This window comes from Polypterus senegalus, chromosome 10 (assembly GCF_016835505.1).
Source record: "Polypterus senegalus isolate Bchr_013 chromosome 10, ASM1683550v1, whole genome shotgun sequence".
Lineage (NCBI taxonomy): Eukaryota > Metazoa > Chordata > Cladistia > Polypteriformes > Polypteridae > Polypterus > Polypterus senegalus.
In genome coordinates, this window is record NC_053163.1 from 37,074,592 (window position 1) to 37,098,676 (window position 24,085).

Here is a 24,085-nt window from a genome sequence, read left to right on the forward strand (position 1 = left end):
AGAGTTTTTAGCTAGTATGTATGTGCATATATAGTATATACAGTATGAGTGTATGATATTAGAGATAAGATGGTGATTGTATATTTTTATATGTAAATAAAATCATACAGGTCAGTTTTAGAAACCATGTACCACAGCATCTTGAAACATGCTGCACAGAAACACCAATATAAATTTTCTCTGAATGAAGACTCAAACTCCATCTGAAACATTCTACATAAAATAGTTTAGAAGTGAAAAATGCATTAAACTGTACTTACAGGCATTAGCATTTGCCATGAAAATGTTAGGTGAAACTGGAGCCCTCTTCTCCCTTACAGTCAGTCAAAACAGTCAAAAAAAATTAAATCAGGGCCTGCTGCCATTTAAGGCCAACAATAACAAAAAAAAGTCTCTTCTTAGAAGAAAAGGCTATTTAACAAATACACATGGAAACATCAGTGATTGCATATCTTAACAGATTTCAGTAAATCAGATATGCTAACCCACATTTTGTAATAATCTTTCTTCTGAATATGTCCCTATCTGTAGCCATTTCTTCATAGATTAGTTCATATTACAACATAGACATGTTTCAATTTAGAGCGAAAGTGCAAGTAAGGCAGTAACTCTCAAACTGTTCTCTGGAGCATAATGGCTGCAGATTTTCACTAAATTCATCAACTCAGAAACTGAACCCAGATGAAATACCAGTTTCTCTCTCTTGGGATATACACATCCCTGGCCAGATTATTAGTCACCTTTTTAATTTAAAATTTGGGAATAAATCTGCATGTCCAGAGAAAATCTACAGCAGTGAGCAAACCTGAACTCAAAACTAGCCTCATGGAACTGGGATCTGGTAGTATTAATTGACTGTACCATCTCACTACTGTAACTGCAACCATTTTTTCTTTCTTGTCCTCAAATCAACTCTTTCTGCTGTTCTTCAAAATTCAATCTGCAATGGAGAAAAGATGTACACATGATCAATTTGATGCAAATAATTTACTATTACGTTTTGCGGTGCAGATTCTTCAGAGCAAGCAATGTGCAATGAAAAATATTTCTACCAGAAATTATTACTTGTTCTCATTGAGAAAAGGTGTTAGGAACTCTAGATAACTTGTGCAATTCAAATATTGTTTTTTCTTTTTTTTTTTTTTAACATGGACATACATTGATTAAATTATAGCATACACATAAGAAGATGCCTTTTTCCTTTTATAAAGTTAACTTGCAAGAAAAGCGGAGTACAAACCTGACACAATTCAAGAAATTAAATGCAACTACATGCTTTTCTCCAAAGAGCTCTTCACTTACCAGAACTGGATGGTTTTAATAGTAAAAACACTACCATAAAGACCAAAATCTAAGCATCTTAATAATTCATTTGATGAAGGTAAACTTTCATTTCAGCTCACTTACTGCAGCACAGAAATGGCTGCCCATGCCCAAATGGTGTAACCACTATGTAACATTTCATAAGATAATGAGCTTCGTTTATAGTGCCGCCAGTTAGTCAGATGTATCAGAAGTGCAATGGAATTAAGTACTTTTCTGAATAATACTTGTAGGTAATTTTTATATACAAAAATAAAAAGGGCCTACTAGTTTGCTCAAGTGCTATACTTTTAAACATACTGCATACCATTGGCGACGAGTTGAACATTTCTGCTGTAGATTAATCCTTGCCTTCCCTAGTGACAGATGTTGGGATCAGTTGATAGTCACTGAAAAACACAATTTTAAATGAAAATAATTACCTGTCTCACTTCATAGTAATGCAACAGGAATAATGGGAATTTATGGATATACATAAATATAATTTCTCCAGTAGGACAACTTGTAAAAATGGTAGCTTTAATCAGATTTGAATGTAACGTTTTATCTGTAATCTTGTACCATTATGAAGTTTTGGAGGATTTAGATGAAAAGCAATACTGCAATTGAAACAGGACTAGCATATGGTAACACCAATTTCCTCAATGAAATGAACCTCAAATAAACATAAAAAAACTGAAAACAATGGAAAGTCAAATAAAGTACAGAAACTGCAAATCGAATGTTGAAATGCAGAATACAACTATCAGACACCTCAGCTTCAGATGTAAATTTATTACTTTGTTCAGTCAAGCATGTTTTTGAATTTATCACCAGTCATTTATTTACTGGGATGCAAAGGGATGCAGCACTACAATAGAATTCATATGATTGGATGTTTACAACTTTCATTTATTTAAGTTGTTCACTTGTACATTTGTTTTAGTACTTTTCATCAGTTGTATGTGAAAGTTTCTACTTTTAATGTTATTAATATGGCTTTACCACAAAAGCCACAGCCAGACAAATTTCATAATGAATTGTGTTTTATTTCACCATATTACCATCAGCAGTAACATTCACAGGCTGGAGATTTATGTGGCCCATGAAATGAACTGAATTATTTTCATTTTGGGGTTGTTTGCCCTTGTGAAAGTATTATAGTGACCACTTTGCAACATTTATGCTCATAGCCACAACAGATGGCACCCGGACTTCAGCTTATCTAATGCTTGTTAACCACACCTTGAGCTTTGTAGAATTTTCTTCCTGCTCACTCTCCACACCATATATCTGTTATGTCTTTTTCTTTCTTCTTTGTTCACCCTATTTGTTAGTGCCACTCTTCATGTGCCCCTCCTATTCATTCTGATGCCAGCTTTCATTTGTATAAACTTGAAAGCCACAAACAGACAACTTGTCTGTCTGGCTTTATTTCAACACTGAACCAAAAAAAAAAAAACAATGTGGCATATTATTATGTCCTCCTGAATATAGTATTATTATTATTAACAAATAAAAAAAGTGCCAGCTAATTTTCTGTTTTCCATGACATCACCAAATTTAAAAAAAAAAACAAAAAAAAACAGTCAAAACTTTTTATAGACTTTGGGAGGCTGAGATTGTACAGAGTTGTTTTTACCACTAAATATTGAAATACCAACATGCTGTTTCTTAGCATATACTAAGAAAGCTATTATCCTTGATGAACAATCCTGCCAAAATTCAGCTAAACAGGAAAAAGTGTTTTTGTTGTTGAGTATGTATGTACAGATAGATAGACTTCTAGTATAGTAGGCAGGATATGAGAGAGAGAGGATTATAAAACATTATGTACTTAAAACAGGAGTACAAAGAGAATTAAACAATGTATGCATGGGAAATATACTACAAAAAACAAAGCATGGAACCAGATACGCATGTAGACCTTCTCAGTCAATAATGTCAACATTAGTCACAAAGCAAATTATGTAAAGAGGTTCTAACCATTTTATAAATGCTTATCTGTTTAATACCTATAACCAAAAATAATTAAATGAGAAGGGTAGCATATTCAAACATGTTTAAGCAAAGCAATTTTTCTGTTTAATTGACAATTACAATAAATTTATAATGTCCTATACACAAAAAAATACAGACAGGCTATTAAAAAGCTCATAGCAAAAATATAATTTCAGCATACATGAGAGGTGGTCATTTTTTTATACAGTACTAGGTTTCAGTGATAACTCAGTCAATTTAGTTCCGTTGAACATGAGAAGAAGCTTAAAAATGTCATTGTTATACTGATCCTTGCAAACATAATTTCTGGATTTTTCTTACTGTGTTAGGACAATGAACAGTTGCAGCTGTTTCAGACCGATTTCCAAAATAATCCATCAAAGTTTACAGAGTCACAGACCTCCAAATGTCATGCAATAAATAAAGAAGATCGTAAACTTTAAAATTATCTGTGCAATTCTATTCAGAAAAATGGTGCCAAAACCATTTGGAAACTATTTCATAGAAATTGAGAAGGTGTTGTTAGACTCTGTGATGGTCATCACATGGCTCTGTTAATGTATCCGGCCTTTTCTTCTGCTTTTCTTCCCTCCTGCTATTTTATTTCTCACACCAGAGGACTGTTCAGTGTCATCTTCATCTTTGCCCTCATTCCGTGGTCTCTTTCTTTTCTCAATAGCCTCTCTTAGCTCCTGGCAAAAAAGTAAACCATACACAAAAGTAAGAAAATTATTTTGGATAGTTAGTTTGCTTTAGACAACACGCACCAAAGGCTTCTGCATTATATTTTGGCAATGAGAAAATAAACAGAAGTTTTCACTTACAATCCGTGCAAATCTCTGCGCTTCACTCACTCGCTCCACCAGTAACATGACTTCTTCCTCTTGTGTTGGGAATGCAGGCAGTTTCTTACCAATCAGGTGCTCTATTCTCTGGAACAACTCTACATCATACCTGGTGGGAAAAGGAGCAGAGTAACTCTATAGTCCAAGACAACCACTTTGTGATAACTTGGCAAATAAATAGTGTTAACTTTATTTTCATAAACTATTAAAACTACAATTTGATTAGAATTACTACATCTTCTTGGTGTAACTTGGACACAAAGCATTCAGCACAACAAAACATTCTCAAGCCCTACTAATTCCAGGGTATCAGACGGTACACACAGAAGCACTATGTGCGGAGCAAGTAACACTATTTGAACTGAGTGCCAATTCGTCAGAGGGCCCACCCAGAGGCAATATTAAGAATTTTCAGTAAAGTTAATCTTTGAGGATGTGGGAGGGAACCCAGGTACCTAGAAAGGAAAAGAAAAAAAAAACAAAAAAAAAAACACAGTGCTAGCACAAGATATGTTGTGCAGCACTATCTATTAAACTTGCTGCCCACATTCAAGATAATTAAAATGCACAATAAAATACATTTTGAAAATGTAATGATTGTCTCCAGAATTCAAACACTGAGCCCATGTCTCTGTGTGCTTTACTCCTGATGCCCAAATGTTCCTTCTACATTCCAAAAATGTATGAGATACTTTAATTGGGGGGTCAAATCATCACACTTTTGGACCTCATCATCACAGATTTTAACGAAACTTGGTCCACTGATTTGGTCATATGACTAACTCATGGGTGTGAAATTGCATGCGTCTTGGATAAATACTAAGGGAATTTTAAGCTAACAAAGTTTGAGCTTATTCGGGGGATTTGGGTTATGACTTTAAGCTATATCTCCCTAACCTATTTTGCATAAATACTATGCTATCCCCAAAATGAAAAACATCAATAGCAAAAATGTATATATTTTAAAATTAATACATTTTTACGAAAGCTAGCTTATAATATAATGAACATCTCCAGGAAATTTGGTCTTTGGTTTTTGAGTCATTGCTGAGATATTATTATGTATCTGAAGTGTGCATCATAACCACAATTCTGAACAATGTTGTTGAATACTGTGATGATTAGACATAGAATTACCCTTGTGACTCTAAATTTTCCCACAATGAATGAGATTTGGATAATGCGTGAGTGCACCTTCTAAAGAACGTGCAGTAATACAAGTATAAAATAAAAATAAGAATTGTGTTAGGTTGTTACTTTAAAAAGTAATCGGACTACATAACACGTTACTTTTAACAGGTTACCCCCAACACTGACTGTAACACTAAAAAATCTCTAAGAAATATAAAAGTTCTGAGAAATAAAAAAAATTGTTTCCCTGTAGCTCTTATGTCAACATATTTTACTGTATTACATCACTATTGACATATTTTACATAATTGTAGCATTTTGAATTTGGTCGAACGTACTGTGTAACAAAAGTGATTGATTTGCCTGATCTTCCAGCTCTTGCTGTTCGTCCCACTCTATGGATATAGTCCTATGAAGGATAAAAGAAAGTGATAATTAGTTTAAACATGTAAATCAATGTAGGAAAACAGGCTCAAAAATAAAGATATTTTACAATTTGTAAACATAAAATATCTGTTGTATAAAATGTACAACAAAAAATGTATTTGAATCTGTTTTATAACTCCAAATATTCCAAGTGAAAAATGTTATACATCTATCTATTACCAGCATCTACAGATGTCAAAACCAAGATGGCGCCTATATCAGGCTGTCCCTCTTAAAGTGTAACGAAGTTCAAAGAGGCTCTCTCTCTCGAGAGAGAGAGAGAGAGAGAGAGAGAGAGGGAGAATTAATCCCAAGGGGAAATTCACATACTGGTAAAGAAATATACAAGTGTGAAGGCATAACTCTTGAAGCATTTGCATTATGTTGGGCATAAAAGCAGAAGTTACTGGGTGAATGTTTCCAAATTAGAAAAGCTAAACTTATGCTCTAACCCAATTCACCAAAACATGGAGTAAACTTCATTGCTTTGATTGCCACTTACTGCCAACATTCTGCTCTTTAGCAGCAAAAGACAGAACTGACAATGTTAAATAAATCATACCTGCTTAAAACATGTGAATCAACTCTGGTCCAATATGAACACTTAATGAAGACTACCAAATTGGCAAAGCCTAATAATGTCAGAATTGTTTTTATTTAAACACACTTCCATATACAAATAGGAGTTAATAATCCTAAAAACATCCTGTAAGACTTGGGGGCATAATACTGCCACAAAGTTGCTTTCTCCAAGTATTCTGTAGTTTTCCCTAATTAAAAAAGTGTGGAGTCTGGCTTATTGGCAAGCTGCAAAAAGTCCCTATAAAAACTTTTAACTCTGAGGTGCTGATATAACAACAGATAAAGGACAGAGTGTTGATTTTGAATTGTACTGTACCAACCTAAGTACCACATAATCTTGCTTATCATGATTCAGACTCTCAGTGTTTATATATGGTGTGAGATGTGGCCGGCTTGTCATCCTGGTCAATACCCCCAGGCCGCCAGATGGAGCCCTCCCTGCAGTATGGTGGTGCCCCGAAGAAAAGAACTTTTACCTGACCCGGAAGTGATTGAGGATCACATGGACTGGGGATTGAGAACACTTCCGGGTCAGGGAATATAAAAGGACTGGGGGAGCTCCCAGGCGGCAAGCTGAGCTGGGTGGAAGGGTGGGAACGCGTCTGGGAGCTGGAGTATTGGTTTATTGTGTTTATTATTGTAGTTATTGTTAGTATATGAGTATTGTGGTGGAGAGTGTGCTTTGTACACTGTGGAGATTAAATAAAGTCAACATTTGGACTTTTATCTGGTGTCTGGAGTCGTGGACAGGGGTTCAAGGGAGCGAGAGCGCCCCTATCTACCACAATGGCCAAAAAAAAAAAAATCTATGAGTAAAGAATAGAAGAACTGATCAAAGCCAAGGCAATCAGGGAACCATAAAACAAAGGCATTAAACACAATGTAGCTAATAATACTTCTAAATAAAGACAGCAATACTGAACCTTGGTGGCAATGGTTTCTATTGCCAGTTTGTGCTTACCTTGGAGTGTGTGGGTATATCAAAGTTGATGACAACATCCACATGTGGTATGTCTAATCCACGAGAAGCCACATCTGTTGCCAGCAGAATTGATCGTGTCTTGGCTTTGAATTTATTTAGAGCACCCAAACGTTTATTCTAGAAAAAAGTTAATAAGCATAACATCTAAATCGCCCAATCTGGAACAGTTAAACCACCATATTAAATTAATTTATGTATCCAGTTATTAGATATCTAAGACAGAAGTCAGGAATCAGATAAATGGAGGGTTAAAAAACACTGGATGAACCAGAAATAAATAATTCTGGCAAAATTATGCACAGTTTTTCTGATGTAAGAAATATCCACTGAAAAAAAAAAAAAAAAAAAAAAACTACTCCACTGATGCATAAATATGTCTGGATACAAGTATTTTTACAGGCAAAGTTATTTCTTTACAAACATGGTGTATATGCATTTGCCTCGCAATATTGTGTTCTAAAGTTTTGTGTTTTCTGCACATTTTATAAAATAAAAAGTAATCTTAGCATTTTAACAATTTTCCAAGATAAGAAAGTTATTGAGCATTGATCCGCATATTAAGATTGCACACAAATTGTAATATAGATTATATATTTTCAAACACAAACAACAGTATTAAGCCATTTTAAAAGGAGACTGGCTATGCACGTTACCTCAGTGCTCGTCTTTCTCAGTAACAGCCTTTCACCCACAGGGGCATGGTTCCGCCTCAAAAGATAAAAATCATATTAAACTGTTCCTGCCACATGCTTGGTATCATGTTGATTTAATTCCTTGTTTATTTAAGAACTCATCTCACAAAGGCCAATGCTATCATACAACTAAATATATTCTTACCTCAAGAAAAATGATTACTTCCAGATTCCTTTAGTTGTTTCATACATGAGTACACTTCAAAGTGGACACATTTTGTGATGTTTTACGCTTCTGTTTTCTTGTTGGGACCCATGCCCCATTACTTCCATTATAAAACTCAAGGAAATGCTTCACTATATGATACAATTTTGTGTGGCAAATGTATATATACACACCATGTTTGTGAATAAATAACGTGACTAAAAAACAATAATCTTATTCTTTAACTTCATTTATCTCAGCCTTTTTGGTGTTGCAAATTGGTAATTAGAGAAATATTTGTGTTTGCCCAGTTACATGTTTTTCTGTTCAATAAAAGAAGTATATATAATATTGGGTTGCAAGGTACTAGCTTTCTTGAAGTTCAATTCTTGGTTAAAAATGGCCAAAACAAAATAGTTTTCCCAAGACGAGTCAGTCTATTGTTTTGTGAAATTAAAGTTATTTTATGCGATAAATTTAAAAGAAACTGAAGATTTCACACAAATATGTACAATACTCTCTTGAGAGAAGAGCACAAATTGGATCAAGACAAAAAAAGAAGCGGAAGGCCCAGTTGTTCAACTGGATAGATGGAGGAATAGACAGATGTATGAATAGCTAGATAAAGACAGGCATCAAGCTTCAGAAAAAGAAAAAAAAAAAGATACACCTGGTAAACACGTGATCCAAAAAAAAAAAAAAATTACAAAAAAAGAGCTTTCCAAGGCAATCATGAAAAAAGGTTGTAAATGCCCAAGTCTGAATTTAAAAAGATCAAAATGATTAGAACTCAGTCTTGCCACTGTAAGAAAAATCATCAATAAGTGGCACAGAATTTCAAAAGACTGTGGTGAGGTGATGGTTGTAGCATGGAGGACATCTACTGATTCTCCTGCTGAGCAAAAGGTCTTTATAACCTACCATTTACTTCCAGTAACGAAAGTACCACACTGCTGGTACTGTACTGTTTTAAAAATTTGCATTTTCTGTACTTTTTCAGTACTGGTATTCTGCACAACCTTAGTTGGAAATTATGCAAAATACTTAAAAAAGTAATTTCTGATAAAGGGGACAATACCAGCTTCTGGGGTCAATAGACCATTACATCTAGTGATATTTTATTGAATAAAAGTTCCTTGCATTTTAATTTTAGCATACCATCTATTTGTAGGCACCGTTTATATGAAGATTTACTGTATTCCTGTTCAGATATGTTGAAAAAGTCAACATTTTCCACCAGGTGTACTTACTTTTCCAAATGACTGTACCTTTAAGCTGTCACTTACTTATTTTGTTTTTTATAGTTGGAATTAATTTAGACCAGTTTGCAAAGATCCATTTTAAAATTGACATTAAAGAGTCTGTAGATCAGTGTCAAAAAAGCTACTGTGATTCAATGTTGTACATAACAAAAAACATGTGAGTGGGTGGATACTTTTTTTAGTCACTGTACATACAGAACTCTAAATTTATCACTACAATATCACTACTCCTACAAATAATTTTTGTCTGTCATGAAACATATTCCTAATATACAAACCGGATTCCAAAAAAGTTGGGACAATATACAAATCGTGAATAAAAACTGAATGCAATGATGTGGAGGTGCCAACTTCTAATATTTTATTCAGAATAGAACATAAATCACGGAACAAAAGTTTAAACTGAGAAAATGTATCATTTTAAGGGAAAAATATGTTGATTCAGAATTTCATGGTGTCAACAAATCCCAAAAAAGTTGGGACAAGGTCATTTTCACCACTGTGTGGCATCTCCCCTTCTTCTTACAACACTCAACAGACGTCTGGGGACCGAGGAGACCAGTTTCTCAAGTTTAGAGATAGGAATGCTCTCCCATTCTTGTCTAATACAGGCCTCTAACTGTTCAATCGTCTGTGTCCTTCTTTGTCGCACCTTCCTCTTTATGATGCGCCAAATGTTCTCTATAGGTGAAAGATCTGGACTGCAGACTGGCCATTTCAGTACCCGGATCCTTCTCCTCGCAGCCATGATGTTGTGATTGATGCAGAATGTGGTCTGGCATTATCTTGTTGAAAAATGCAGGGTCTTCCCTGAAAGAGATGACATCTGGATGGGAGCATATGTTGTTCTAGAACCTGAATATATTTTTCTGCATTGATGGTGCCTTTCTAGACATGGAAGCTGCCCATGCCACACGCACTCATGCAACCACATACCATCAGAGATGCAGGCTTCTGAACTGAGCGTTGATAACAACTTGGGTTGTCCTTGTCCTCTTTGGTCCGGATGACATGGCGTCCCAGATTTCCAAAAAGAACTTTGAATCGTGACTCGTCTGACCAGAGAACAGTCTTCCATTTTGCCACACTCCATTTTAAATGATCCCTGGCCCAGTGAAAACGCCTGAGCTTGTGGATCTTGCTTAGAAATGGCTTCTTCTTTGCACTGTAGAGTTTCAGCTGGCAACGGCGGATGGCACGGTGGATTGTGTTCACTGACAATGGTTTCTGGAAGTATTCCTGAGCCCATTCTGTGATTTCCTTTACAGTAGCATTCCTGTTTGTGGCGCAGTGTTATTTAAGGGCCCGGAAAACACGGGCATCCAGTATGGTTTTACGGCCTCAACCCTTACGCACAGAGATTGTTCCAGATTCTCTGAATCTTCGGATGATGTTATGCACAGTTGATGATGATAGATGCAAAGTCTTTGCAATTTTTCGCTGGGTAACACCTTTCTGATATTGCTCCACTATCTTTCTGCGCAACATTGTGGGAATTGGTGATCCTCTACCCATCTTAGCTTCTGAGAGACACTGCCACTCTGAGCTCTTTTTATACCCAATCATGTTGCCAATTGACCTAATTAGTGTTTATTGGTCTTCCAGCTCTTCGTTATGCTCAAATTTTGTCCCAACTTTTTTGGGATTTGTTGACACCGTGAAATTTTGAATCAACATATTTTTCCTTTGAAATGATACATTTACTCGGATTAAACGTTTGATCTGTCATCTACGTTCTATTACAAATAAAATATTGACATTTGCCATCTCCACATCATTGCATTCAGTTTTTATTCACAATTTGTTTAGTGTCCCAACTTTTTTGGAATCCGGTTTGTAAGATACATTTAAACTTTTTCATATATGAAAATTCATGTTATGCAGAGTTTATAGAGTTTTCAATGAATTTTAACACAAATCTGCTATGTTTAATATAATAGCTTACCTGGCTCATTTGTCCATGAAGTGGAATCGCAGTGAATCCAAGACTCCGGAGCATAAGGGCAACTCGCTGAGCATTGTTACATGTGCTACAGAAAATCATGAATGAGTTTCCTGCCAACTCGTTAAGAATATATACCAAATAGCAATCCTAAACCATAAAAAGAAATGGAAGGGAGGGAATACAAGTAGATGAAGTAAAAGTTACACTGGATACAATGTACAGTAAAAGAAAACAAATTGATTTATTGATCTCTTCATAATCACTGACATGTCACTGTTTTAATAAGCACTACAACAATTTTCCAACAGTACAAGACTTTGCATTGTAGACATTTAAAACTGAGTTTAGGCTTAAGGAAAGAAACAGGGAAAAATATGTAGCAGTTTTACACTATAAAGGCTAAAATAAGGAAATTGTACATTTTAAAAATTCATAATACTTAATCAATTAAGACATTATTAGAATAATACAAGTTTGTGCTTTGTGGATGGAAAATGGTTACCTTAAATTTAGATGGAATAAACAAATAGTACTGTTGTAGTTTTTCCACAGTTTGATATTTTGTTGAGACAGCACATTTAACAGGGTCCTTCAGAGCAGCACGCTGTAGCTTCTGAACCTGAATGAAAAACAGTCATAAATACTATCATTAAAAGCTGTAAAATAAAAATCACAAAACTGATATACTTATCTTTTCATTATTACTGAAATAGGATTGTTAAGTAGCACTAAAGCAAGTGGCAAAATCTTAGAAACCAGGCTGCATTAAAAAAAATATTTTACTGTACAAAGCATAAACATTTTCATTGGGATAAAAAATACAAATGCAAATAATAAAAATAGAAAATTAGCTTGGAGGCAAACACCACCAAGGTAAATGCAGAAAACACTAAGGTGATGTTTGGACACAGGTTCAGGAGGTATGAAAGAAATGGATATTGTATAGCTGTGAGAAATGCTAAGCAGAGGTGTTGGGTGACACTCAATTCAAAGCACAGTTTGCGGTAAGTGGATATATTATTTCTTATTATTTGACTGACACCTTTATGCAAGGAAAATTAACATCTGAGATAGTGCTTTGTAATACCCAGGTTGCCAACAATTGGCATACTTTTCCTTGAAACTGGAACATTGATAGTCATAGACCAAGATGTACTAGAGCGAATGAGGGGACGCAACAGGAGATTTGCAAAACAGTGAAAGTATTTATTTTAATCAAAGTGTTCAACAATAAAGAAGGTGACTTGCAGCTGAAATAAATAAGTCAATGCAAAGGTCCAGGCTTAATAGTATTTATTGTGCAGGGAGGGGGTACCACTCAGTGTCCAGAGAACACCTACCTCGAATTACCAAAATGTTGCCCCTTGGTGTACACTGTGCATCCAGGCAGTTAATATTGCAGAGCACACAGTACAGGCCAAAAGTTTGGACACACCTCCTCATTCAATGTGTTTTCTTTATTTTCATGACCATTTACAGCACTCCATCACTCTCCTTCTTGGTCAAATAGCCCTTACACAGCCTGGAGGTGTGTTTGGGGTCATTGTCCTGTTGAAAAATAAATGATCGTCCAACTAACCTGACTTCTGCACAACACAACTGCTGGTCCCAACCCCATTGATAAAGCAAGAAATTCCACTAAATAACCCTGATAAGGCACACCTGTGAAGTGAAAACCATTTCAGGTGACTACCTGTTGAAGCTCATCGAGAGAATGCCAAGAGTGTGCAAAGCAGTAATCAGAGCAAAGGGTGGCTATTTTGAAGAAACTAGAATATAAAACATGTTTTCAGGTATTTCACCTTTTTTTGTTAAGTACATAACTCCACATGTGTTCATTCATAGTTTTGATGCCTTCAGTCATGAAAATAAAGAAAACACATTGAATGAGGAGGTGTGTCCAAACTTTTGGCCTGTACTGTATGTCTTGAGTTACATAAGCGGCACCCCTCAGTATCATGACTACATGCCCCTTAACTTTCAGGAACAGCTCCCTAGGCAGCCACTGATGTCACCTAAATGATTGACCAGCTCTGTTACCAACAATCTACCTTGAACAAAGAGGAAAAGTCAGATACAATGGCGTTCATGGTTACAAAATATCAAGAAGTTACCACAATTATGGAATCCAGTCCCAAAAAGAACAAATACTATAAACACTTCCATCTACTGTAATATACAAAGGAGTAGTGTACAGTTTTGCAGAAGGGTGATGGGTGTGGCTTGATCGAGAGTGGAAACATAGTGTAATACAAAGGAAAATCAAAGGGTTGTTGTTTAACTCCTGCTTTGTTGGCAATTTTTCATAATTTAAGTACTACAAACTGTCTACCTTGAACGAAGAAGAGGACTCAGACGTAACAGCATTCATAGTCACCGCTGAGGTGCCCAAGCCTGGTTCCATTACCTCATCACGTTTTCTTGGTTATCTGTAGGACAGTCTCTAAGGCCCTTTGGCCTCTCCTGCTCCTTGATTGCCCAACAGGAGCAACCTACCACTGGGGAACCATCCACTCGCTCCCCATGGACCAGACACCTGACCACCATGCCTCTTGCCTTGTGAAGAAAGCTTTCCAATCTACCTTTATCATCAGATGTCTCCTCCTTGATTTTCTCCCACACATCCTTCTCTTTATGCTCTCAATTTTTTTTTCTCTCTCTGCCCTACTCAGGCTCCTTCTATACTTCAGTGGGCACATGTGAATAATTCCACACCCTAGAGCATTAATGATGAAATCTGCTAAACTGCACACATCTACACATGAATGTGGGCTTCACCAGTTCTCCCATCAACAACACAGGGCCACTCGTCCATGCTACTGTATGCATCTATGCCCAAAAACACTGTTTTTATTTTAAAACTGCACACTGCCACAGACACAGAATGTGTTTTACTACACGGTTACAATTTTTGTTTTTTCAATTGGAACATAAACAGGTGAAGTGAATTATTCAAGGTCACACAGGATCAGTACCAGTCATAGGTCTAAAGCCTTAACCACTTTACCACTCTACCTACCTACATGCATAAAAGATGTAGTGGTGTAAAGGGTAATCTACAAACGGCAAGGTAGACCTTTGTTTGTAGAAAATTTGTGAACGGGGTGCAGACTGCTGATGTAGTAAGTGTACATTTAGATATTATTAATGGAGTTGTTCTGAAGAAAAAAGTACAGAATGTGTATTATAAAGGTGATATGTTTTGAACACACAAATGTGTGGGCAGTGATAGCCAGATTGAGATGTGTGTGGAAGATATTCTGGCAGCTGCATTCCATTTAAAATTTGAACAGTTTCTCTCTCTGGCATTTAAGGGTAAAGTCTGTCAAAACTGTGTGAGGAAAGAACTGTTCTGTGAGATGGGCAAATGGCCAATGAAAGCTAATCAAAAATCAAACTAAAGGAAGATGTGAAATATCAGGTGGATTCGTGAAGTGTCATGGAGTTGAGAGGAAGATGCTGAGTTAAGACAAAGGCTTGGCTTGGATTCAACAGGTGCTACGCTGGAGAGAAACAGACGGATGGTTTGGGCATATCAAGCTATAGTCAGAGGTTGACTGAACCACAGAAAATGGGAGGAAAAAAATGTAGGGGCAGCTGGCTAACCAGTGTAAACCTGTAAAATGGCCATAACAGAGCATAAGTGTATTTATATAAACATACATCTTTTTTATGATGTCAAGATCACATAATACTAACCTTTTTGGTCATAGTTGCTGAAAACAGGAATGTTTTCCGATCACGTGGAATAACCTTAAGAATCTTATCTACCTAAAATGAGAAGAAAAACAATCACCACAAAAATTACAGTTGCATTTTACACCTTACCTGAAGAGGGCCCTGAGCTGAGTCAAAAACTTGCATATTGTAATTTACTCAATATGCTAATAAAATGTGTCATTCTGCTTCAATTATCCTTGGATATATAAATATCTAACATGGTACATAATTCCACTACTACTACCGAAGTATTTAGAGAAACACATTTCCTTAATATCTCTGTACACATGTTATTGCCTGAAGGACAATTCACAATACAATATTTAATACAACACACCACCATACCAAACCTTAAATGGAACCTTATCTTATTTCCTTTAATTGTGTCTATTGAGTTGTGGCATTATGTGGTCATAACCCATCTGTACATGGCACACCCCAATTCCTACCTCAGTCTCAAAGTCCATGTTGAGAATACGGTCAGCCTCATCCATGACCAGATAACGCAAAGCTCTCAAGTTAAATCCTTTGGTATTCTCCAAGTGATCAATAAGACGCCCTGGGGTTGCTGCTCAGAATGAAAAAGTGGAAATTTATGAATTAAACATCACTGATCAATTGTCAAAGAAGGTAAAATTAAAATTGTTTTGAATAAAGCTAAAATTGTGTGTTTTGTAAACATTATGAATTTGGACCAAAGGATGGATCATAATTCAGGAAAATAAATTTGTATTGCTTATTCCTGTAGAGCGTCTTGGTCAAATAAAACAAGATTAAAAGGGAGAAGAAAATTAGGATGTTCTTTTAACTCTTAAGTAACTTCCATTTCATAATTAACTTTTTAACTTGGTTTGTCTTCTGTTAATTTCAGTCATCTGTCACAGTACTACGCACATCTATGTATTCATAACAGTACAATTATTGCAATTCTTCTTGTAATAGCTGAGACAGTTCAGACACGTTCCGCAGGCTGATGTTATAATAACACACAGAATATTCCGAACCCAATCAGTTCAATATAATTGTGATCTTAAAAATCCTGTTTATGGTCTATAGCTGTCCTGTGGCTTGTGAAACAATAGTTTAATGACATTAAAGGATTCGGTAACATACAGTGCCTTGTAAAAAGTATTCAGTACCAAAATCATTTTCAGAGTCTCAGATTCTAAATTTACAATGTACTAAAGTAAGAATTTTTCCAGGTGATCTACAGTGTACAGTATGTAAAAAAAAAAAAAAACCTGAATGAGTTTACCCTATGTAAAAATAAGGCGAACTGTTCAGGTGCAGTGTATTACCTTCTCAATTAGCAGATGGCCTACACCTGGTATAGGAAGTCAGTAGGGTAACCTGTTCTCTTTATTTATTCTCAAAACTGAGATTTTTCACAAAGTAAAGCAAAACAAAGAGAGAACCCAGTGATATAATTATAGAGAAGCAGAGATTTGGCAAATGGTACAAGACCAGCTGACAGACACTAAAGCAGTGGTCTCAAACTCCAGTCCTGGTGGGCCGCAGTGGCTGCAGGTTTTCATTCTAACCCTTTTCTTACTTGGTGACCTGTTTTTGCTGCTAATTAACTAATTTCCTTTCATTTTATATGACTTTTTTTTTTTTTTTAAAGATTTCTTCCCCTAAAATTCTTCATCGTTCCTCTGCATTGCTTAGTTTCTTTCCTTAATGGGTATCCAAAAAGAAATCAAATGTGAAGTGAGTGAGCCAACAGAAGACCAACTAAGGCAGGGTCTCAAACTCCAACCACTTTCACTCCAACCAGTTGCCAAATTAAGCAACAATTCCTGTTGTCAATTAAACCTGTTCTTTAATTTCATGGCTTGTGGCTGCTCTTATTGTAATATAGCAGACATTTCCAAAGTTGTTAATTTTCTCTTTTTTAAGAGCACTGTTAAAATGTTTTGGGGACTTGAGCAGAGAAACATTCATCTTTCTTTATTTTTAGATATTGTATGATGGACGCAGTTTGCTGGTCATGTTTTGGCTCATTTTGTATCTCATTATTGTTTGGCTGCTAATTAAGGAAAAAGAATCAATTAAGGGGTCTGAGTTTTCAAGAGTGAGTCAATTAAAATTAATGCAAAAGAAGTTAATTAGCAGCAAAAACAGGACACTAATTAAGAAAAGGGCTAGAATGAAAACCTGTAGCCACCGAAACCCTCCAGGACTGGAGTTTGAAACCACCACACTAAAAGTACGCCAGTGCTCTGTGCATTCCACCATATACAAGTGTAAAAAACAAGAACCTGCCACCCTACACTTAGCTGTCAACTGTCACTTTGATGGAGTTGCAGAAGTCAATGACTATGACTAGAGAGGTTGTTCATGGCTCAGCATAAAAAGATCCTTTACAGAAGTGTGGTAGGATAGATACCCTGGCTGAACCAAAACATTTTTGCACATAAAGAATTTTCAGAATATTGCTTAGAAAATACTCCAAAGATGCAGAAGATCTTGTGATCAGATAAGAGTAGGTTGAATATTAAGGGCATGTGTAGTGTAAATCTAACACTGTACATCAACCAGATAACACCATCCTCACTGTAAAATGTGATGACGGCAGCATCATGCTGCAAGGATGTTTTTCAGTAGAAGAGTGAGGCAATCTGGTCAAGACTGAGAAGATGATGAATGTTGCACAGTGCAGGCAGATCCCAGAGAGAAAGCAAGCTCCCCTCTGCCAAAAAGCTTAAACTAGCAGGGAAGTTTTCCCTTCAACAAGACAAACACCGAAAGCACACTGCCACAGTAACAATGGAGTGGCTTGAAATGAAGAAAACTGACGTTCTCACATAACACAATTTTGAACATGCGTGGTGAAAATAAAAATGTCAGTGTCTACCACTGCTCCGCTACTAACCTGGCACAGCTTGAGCAATTTTTTGAAGGAGAAAGGGCTACTTTTGCTTAATCACATTATGCTAAATTAACACAGACTTATTCAAAAAGACTTCTTTTTGCTATATTTGTGAGAGGTGGGTCAGTCAAATACTGCAAAGGTAGATCAGCAAAATACTGCATGGGTGCATTAACACTTATAAACTGTTGACACTTCCCTTTTAAGAATTCAGTTTTTTTATGGTTTATACATTTCAGCCTTTTTGGCAGGACTGTGGAATTTTTTGATTTACAATTATGCATTTCCAGGAAAACTGATCAAAACCCCAGGTTTCAACAATCATTCATGTGAAAAATCTTTGGAGGATCAATATTTTTTCAAGACACTATAGAACATTAACATTTTTTATTTCTTCATAAATATACACTTGAAAATCTCATTTGTGTTTGCCTAAAAATAAAAATATATCGTTATGAGAAAGTATTTGTCTGTTTCTCAGTTTTGAACATTGTTGTGCATTTTTCAGTGTTTTTATTTATTTATTAAAGAGCACCCAATGTCACTTGCTAGAGAATCATTAACCACTTGAAGCGATGGTGTCACTGCAGGAGTGTATATAGCACCGGGTGACACCACAGCGATGGTTTACAATATTTGTGTGCAGTGTTTCAGGCTGAAATCACAAAGGGGGAACTAAACTAGATGAAACAATCTAGTGTGCGCAGAGCTGAAATCACAAAGTGAGACAGCCACCCTCATACAAAGTTCAGTAAAACTGCTGAGTCCTCGTGGGATAAAAGCACCAAGCAGGATGTCCCATGCATGCAGCCCACACTTGAATAGCCACACACCATTAATAGTGGGAATTAGTGTGCTGCATAAAGTTTAAAGTATGATCAACTCTCTGTTTATTAATTGAGTATCCCAGGGACTTCTGGAGCTCTTAATCCGGCCATGGTTACCACAGTGGGTGACCCCAACCCTAGTGACACTACTTTCTTGGAATTATTTGGCTATGCCAACTTAAGCAGGAAGATCTGCAAATAGAAGTTTATTTCATCAGTCATCTACAGAGTCGTGGCATAATTATGAAATCCTTTTCCATGTAATAATCTTTAATTCAGTGACATATTTAGGTTATTAATCATGAAAGGACCATTTAAGGTTTTAATAAAGAATCCCAGTGAAGTTTAAGCCTGCATGATTACTAGTTCACAAAAAAACTGTACATTTATTTTTCTTCAGTCGTTCTTATTTAGACTTGCTTCAGGAGTTTCAGTATTATATCTGGCTATGCAGCTCAGCTGTATTTTAGCTCCTACTAATTGACAGATGGCCTAACTTTCTATTAAGAAATCTTTCAGGGAAGTAAAATTCATGGTCCTCTCAAAAACAAAGTATTTAGTCTTTACCTGTGGAATGCATTAATATATTTTTGTTACGTATAACAAGTTCCAACTTTCACTCATATTTTAAGTAGAGCACTGTCTTAGAATTCTTGAGTAAGTTATTATTAGTAATCAATGGTGGTGTCCAACTTGCTATACGACCATAGATTCATGAGTTTACTTTGACTGTAGCATAAATCATAAGAAAAGTTCTGACCAAACTCAATAAACATTCTGCAGAAGTAATGAAAAAAAGGACAAAATATTTCCTATGGTACTTTAAATGCTAATTTTCTGTAAAATTTATTTCTAGAAGATAAGGTGCCTTGAAATATCAGAATGTTACAGAAATGTGTCAGTTATTCAACAAATTATTTATGTTATCAAAAAAAAAAATCTTAAAATTACATGCCTCTCCCTACACAAATCAAATAAAAATTAAGAACTGTTTAATACTCATACCAATTATAACATGTGGTTTCTTCGCAAGAGCCAAAGACTGTGACATCATGTCAATTCCACCCACAATTACAGCTATGAGAAGAGAAAAGAAACAACAATAAGCAAAAATAACACTGTTTTGACTTTTGCTCTCCTTCTCAAAAATGTGCTGCATGAGGATCATGGTATACACACACTTGAAAAAAGTTATATATAAAAAGTTTCATAAATCAATATTGACCCCTCACCCATTAATCAATTAAACCACATAGGCCAAGTATGTGTGTGTGTGTGTGTGTGTGCACAGCATAGTAAAAGTACACCAATATTCTGAAAAATAGACAAAACAGAGAAATTACAGAATTCACTTCAATAGTATTTAATTATTCCTTGTATCACTGTGGGCAGCATTTTAGCTGTGGGTGATAAAGAATTAAATTATTAGATGAAGGAGATGTTGAGTATCATTAAGAGTGATAATTATTTTAGCAAAAGACTGGTAGCAAGTAAAAAGCAAAGCAGAAGGCTTTGTCATTGTCATTGTCATTAAACCAGGTATTGGTACTTTTGGCAGTGTGGGTAGGTACCAAGTCCTTCTGGAAAATGAAATCAGCATCTCCATAAAGCTTGCCAGCAGAGGGAAGAATTAAGTGCTCTAAAATTTTCTGGTAGATGGGCACGCTGACTTTGGACTTGATAAGACACAGTTGACCAACACCAGCAGATAGCATGGCTCCCCAAATCATCACTGACTATGGAAACTCCACGCTGGACCTCAAGCAACTTGGATTCTGTTCCTCTCCACTCTTCCTCCAGACTCTGGGACCTTGATTTCCAAATGAAATGCAAAGTTTACTTTCATCTGAAAAGAGGACCTTAGCCCAGGTAAGACACTTCTGATGTTGTCTCTGGTTCATGAGTGGCTTGATACAAGGAATGCAACAGTTGTACTCCTGGTGAATCTCACCCAAATTCTTGAATGGGATGTGATTCACAAACAGTCTCAAGGCTGCAGTTAGCCCTGTTGCTTGTGCACCTTTTTCTGCCACATTATTTCCTTCCACTCAACTTTCCATTAATATGCTTGGATACAGCACTCCATGAACAGCCAGCTTCTTTTGCAATGACCTTTTTTGGCTTACCCTCCTTATGGAGGGTGTCAATGACTGTCTTCTGGACAACTGTCAAGTCAGCAGTCTTTCCCCATGATTGTGTGGCCTACTGAACCAGACTGAGAGACCATTTAAAGGCTCAGAACACCTTTGCAGGTGTTTTGGGTTAATTAGCTGAGTGGACTGGGACCCCATGAGTCTACAATATTGAACTTTTTCACAATATTCTAATTTTCTGAGATACTGAATTTTGAGTTTGCATTACCTGTAGGCCATAATCAGCTAAATGACAAGAAATAAACGATTGAAATATATCACTCTGTGTGTAATGAATCTATATAATATAGGAGTTTCACTTTTTGAATTGAATTACTGAAATAAATTAACTTTTCAATGATATTCTAATTTACTGAGATGCACCTGTAGGAGCATTCATTGTTGTACTACTACACTCTAAAACAGTTTCCACACTCAGCCAACCAACTATAAATGTATATAAAATTATCTGCTTGATTTGTTATAACACTCCATTATGTAAACACCTATACTAACAATTAATCTAAAGTAGTAATTCAGGTTAACAGTCTAATTGTTACTTATTTGTTCAAATTTGATACTGATTTCATAGCGATATTATTAATTTAGTACTGTTACTTAAGTTATGTTATTTCTTTATTTACTGTCACTACTCTGTTTAATAAATTGTATCTGCTGCATTTTTCTGCTAAACAATTTGTTAGCCCAGTGTGTTTTTATGTGTCAGTGAACCTAGTAACAGATTAGTTTATATTAATCGAGATTGCAATTAGTGTTTCAGCATTGGCTTCTCTATCATAGTGCTGCAGAGTGGTTTAATGTTTATATCCAATACTGGTGGGATAGATTTGGGTACCACGACAACTTTGGATTAAGCAATGGTAGTAAATCAATGGATAATTCAGTTGAATAACTTAAAAGGATGTGTAACATTACTCAAAGCTATTTTTAAACTACTGAAGCTGTAAGAGTTTTTAACTTATTTTAAAAATTTGAAGGTAAAATGAGGAATAATGAGTGCACCTGAAACACTTACCACTTTTAACCCCTATTGAAGAGCCTAGAGCCTCAAATTGCTCAGAAATTTGAAACGCCAGTTCTCTTGTAGGGGTCAGAACCAGGGCAAAAAGTCTCTGTGGTGTATCCAAGAGTGTTTGGAGGATGGGCAGAGCAAAAGCACCAGTTTTGCCTGAGCCAGTCTCTGCCAAGCCAATTATGTCTCGACCTGGGAAGGAAAAATATAGGTAATTATTCAACAAACAACAAAAACATTTTCAACTCTTTTAAGACTTCATTAACTTGTTCATCCTAATCACTGGCATGGTTACTGTATGTTGGCATGCAAACTGATGATAATCGTATAGGATGTGGCCTTTGAAAAAAATCACCTGGTGCAGTTTTTATTCCTACTGATAACACATTTTTTGATGAGCCTACTGCATCTTCTCTTGTCTCTTCTTTTTGCTTAACACTTCTCTGACCACATTTTTCACTACTGCCCCTACCAGTTCTGGTACATACAGAGGACATGCTGGGTGTTCACGTCAAAACAAGATAGTTTTCAAAGAACTAACTAGGCTTCTGGCACTGTCAACAACTATGAGACTGAGAGATGCAGCAATGTTCAAAAGTTTGAAACGACCCAGAAATGGTAAAGTTTGAGATGTATACTTTATTAAGCTTCCAGAAATCTTATTTAAAAATACTGCTAAAGCATTACTAATGTTGAAATGACTGATTTTTAATGTATTATTCACATGAGACTGCAAAGTGTCATTTTTAGCCGCCATTACTCCAGTGTCCTTAATGGTAAACTCTTCTAGATCATCCTAATTAATCATGTTTAAAGGCTACTAGGCTGATCTTTGTTTGTGTTAGCATAGTTGAAACCTATTATTCTGTTTAATAAAGCAAGGGTTGCAAGGTATTGGAATTCCTAAACTTTAATTCTGGGCTAAACTTGTCCAAAACTAAATAACTTTCTCAAGAAACTCAGACTACTACTGTTTTGTGAAATGAAGGCTATTCTATAAGACAGACTGCCAGGGAAGCAAAGATTTCATATAAATACGTCCACTATAGTCCTCAGAGATGAAGGTAGACAACGTTCTAAATAGGACATCAAAAATGGAAGGCTGAGATACACAAATCTATACATTAGACCCTGTAGTTTGAGAAACATATGCCTGTAAAGTCATTAGCTGGCTGCTTCCTTAAATAGCTAAAACCAAATACCAGTGTAATTTGCAACAGTGAATAGAGGACTCCAGGATGGGCTTTAAAGACCACCCTAAAATTGGCAAATAAAAAGAAAAGGCAAAAATATACAGAAGTTTGGCATCATCTAGAAATCCATTGATAAAACCACTTTTTTTTTTTTATTTTATGCAGGTTAGGTGCATTGGCGATCCTAAATTGTGCCTAGTGTGTGCTTGGTGTGTGTGCCCGCCCTGCGGTGGGCTGGCGTCCTGCCTGGGGTTCGTTTCCTGCCTTGTGCCCTGTGTTGGCTGGGATTGGCTCCAGCAGACCCCCGTGACCCTGTTGTTGGGATATAGCGGGTTGGATAATGGATGGATGGATAAACCTTTCTTGCATGCAATGGGAAAGTAGGAAATTCACAATTCCAGAGTTAGCCTGTCTGACAGCAGTGTAACTTTATAATCTTGGTGCAGTGCTCGGTGTCAATTCAGTTATGCAGAGCCATGGCTATCCTGGAACAGCTAAAACAATCTGCTTAAAAGGTACACAGATAAAGGTGAAATCTTGGTGAATAATCATGTCCACCTTCAATATAGTCTATAGTTTTGAAAGAGGTTTTTGAAAGGTTTGAAAGACAAAGAAATGGTAGAGGAAAGGATCATAGACTGGGATTTTAAAATACAGGGCAGCGGCAAAGATGACAAAGGGGAACTGGATCTAAACCAATGAGGTGACATCTCCGAGGAGTACAACATAAATTGCGGACAAACAAATTGTATGTGATGGGGATTAGGATTTTTGAAAGATACTGAGGTTTTGAAAAATTGTATTCCAGCACAGCACCAGGCTTAAAGAAAAGTCTGTAAGCCAATTAGATTTACTAGAAAAAGGCTTAAGGAAAACTTTGCAGAAGTGCGAACGGAAGCACAGTTTTGGACTTAGGAGAGACAGCTGAAGTAGAAGAATACAAGGAAATAAAGCAGGAAATCAGGACCAATCATACATCTCGGCTGCAGATAGAC

General features: G+C 36.2%; 1 protein-coding gene across 1 annotated transcript in view; it reads right to left on the bottom strand.

The window, feature by feature from the left end:
- Positions 1-3,514: 3,514 nt before the first annotated feature.
- Positions 3,515-24,085, bottom strand: part of ddx47 (DEAD (Asp-Glu-Ala-Asp) box polypeptide 47) — a 41,957-nt gene continuing 21,386 nt past the window's right edge. The window contains exons 3-12 of the mRNA XM_039765722.1: positions 21,901-22,089; positions 19,738-19,809; positions 15,483-15,601; positions 15,013-15,084; positions 11,816-11,932; positions 11,314-11,460; positions 7,249-7,386; positions 5,618-5,688; positions 4,128-4,257; positions 3,515-3,995 (exon numbers count right to left, since the gene is read on the bottom strand). Of these exons, the coding sequence (XP_039621656.1) occupies positions 3,858-3,995; positions 4,128-4,257; positions 5,618-5,688; positions 7,249-7,386; positions 11,314-11,460; positions 11,816-11,932; positions 15,013-15,084; positions 15,483-15,601; positions 19,738-19,809; positions 21,901-22,089 (1,193 nt within the window). The 3' untranslated portion in view covers positions 3,515-3,857. The remainder of the gene's footprint in view (positions 3,996-4,127; positions 4,258-5,617; positions 5,689-7,248; positions 7,387-11,313; positions 11,461-11,815; positions 11,933-15,012; positions 15,085-15,482; positions 15,602-19,737; positions 19,810-21,900; positions 22,090-24,085) is intronic.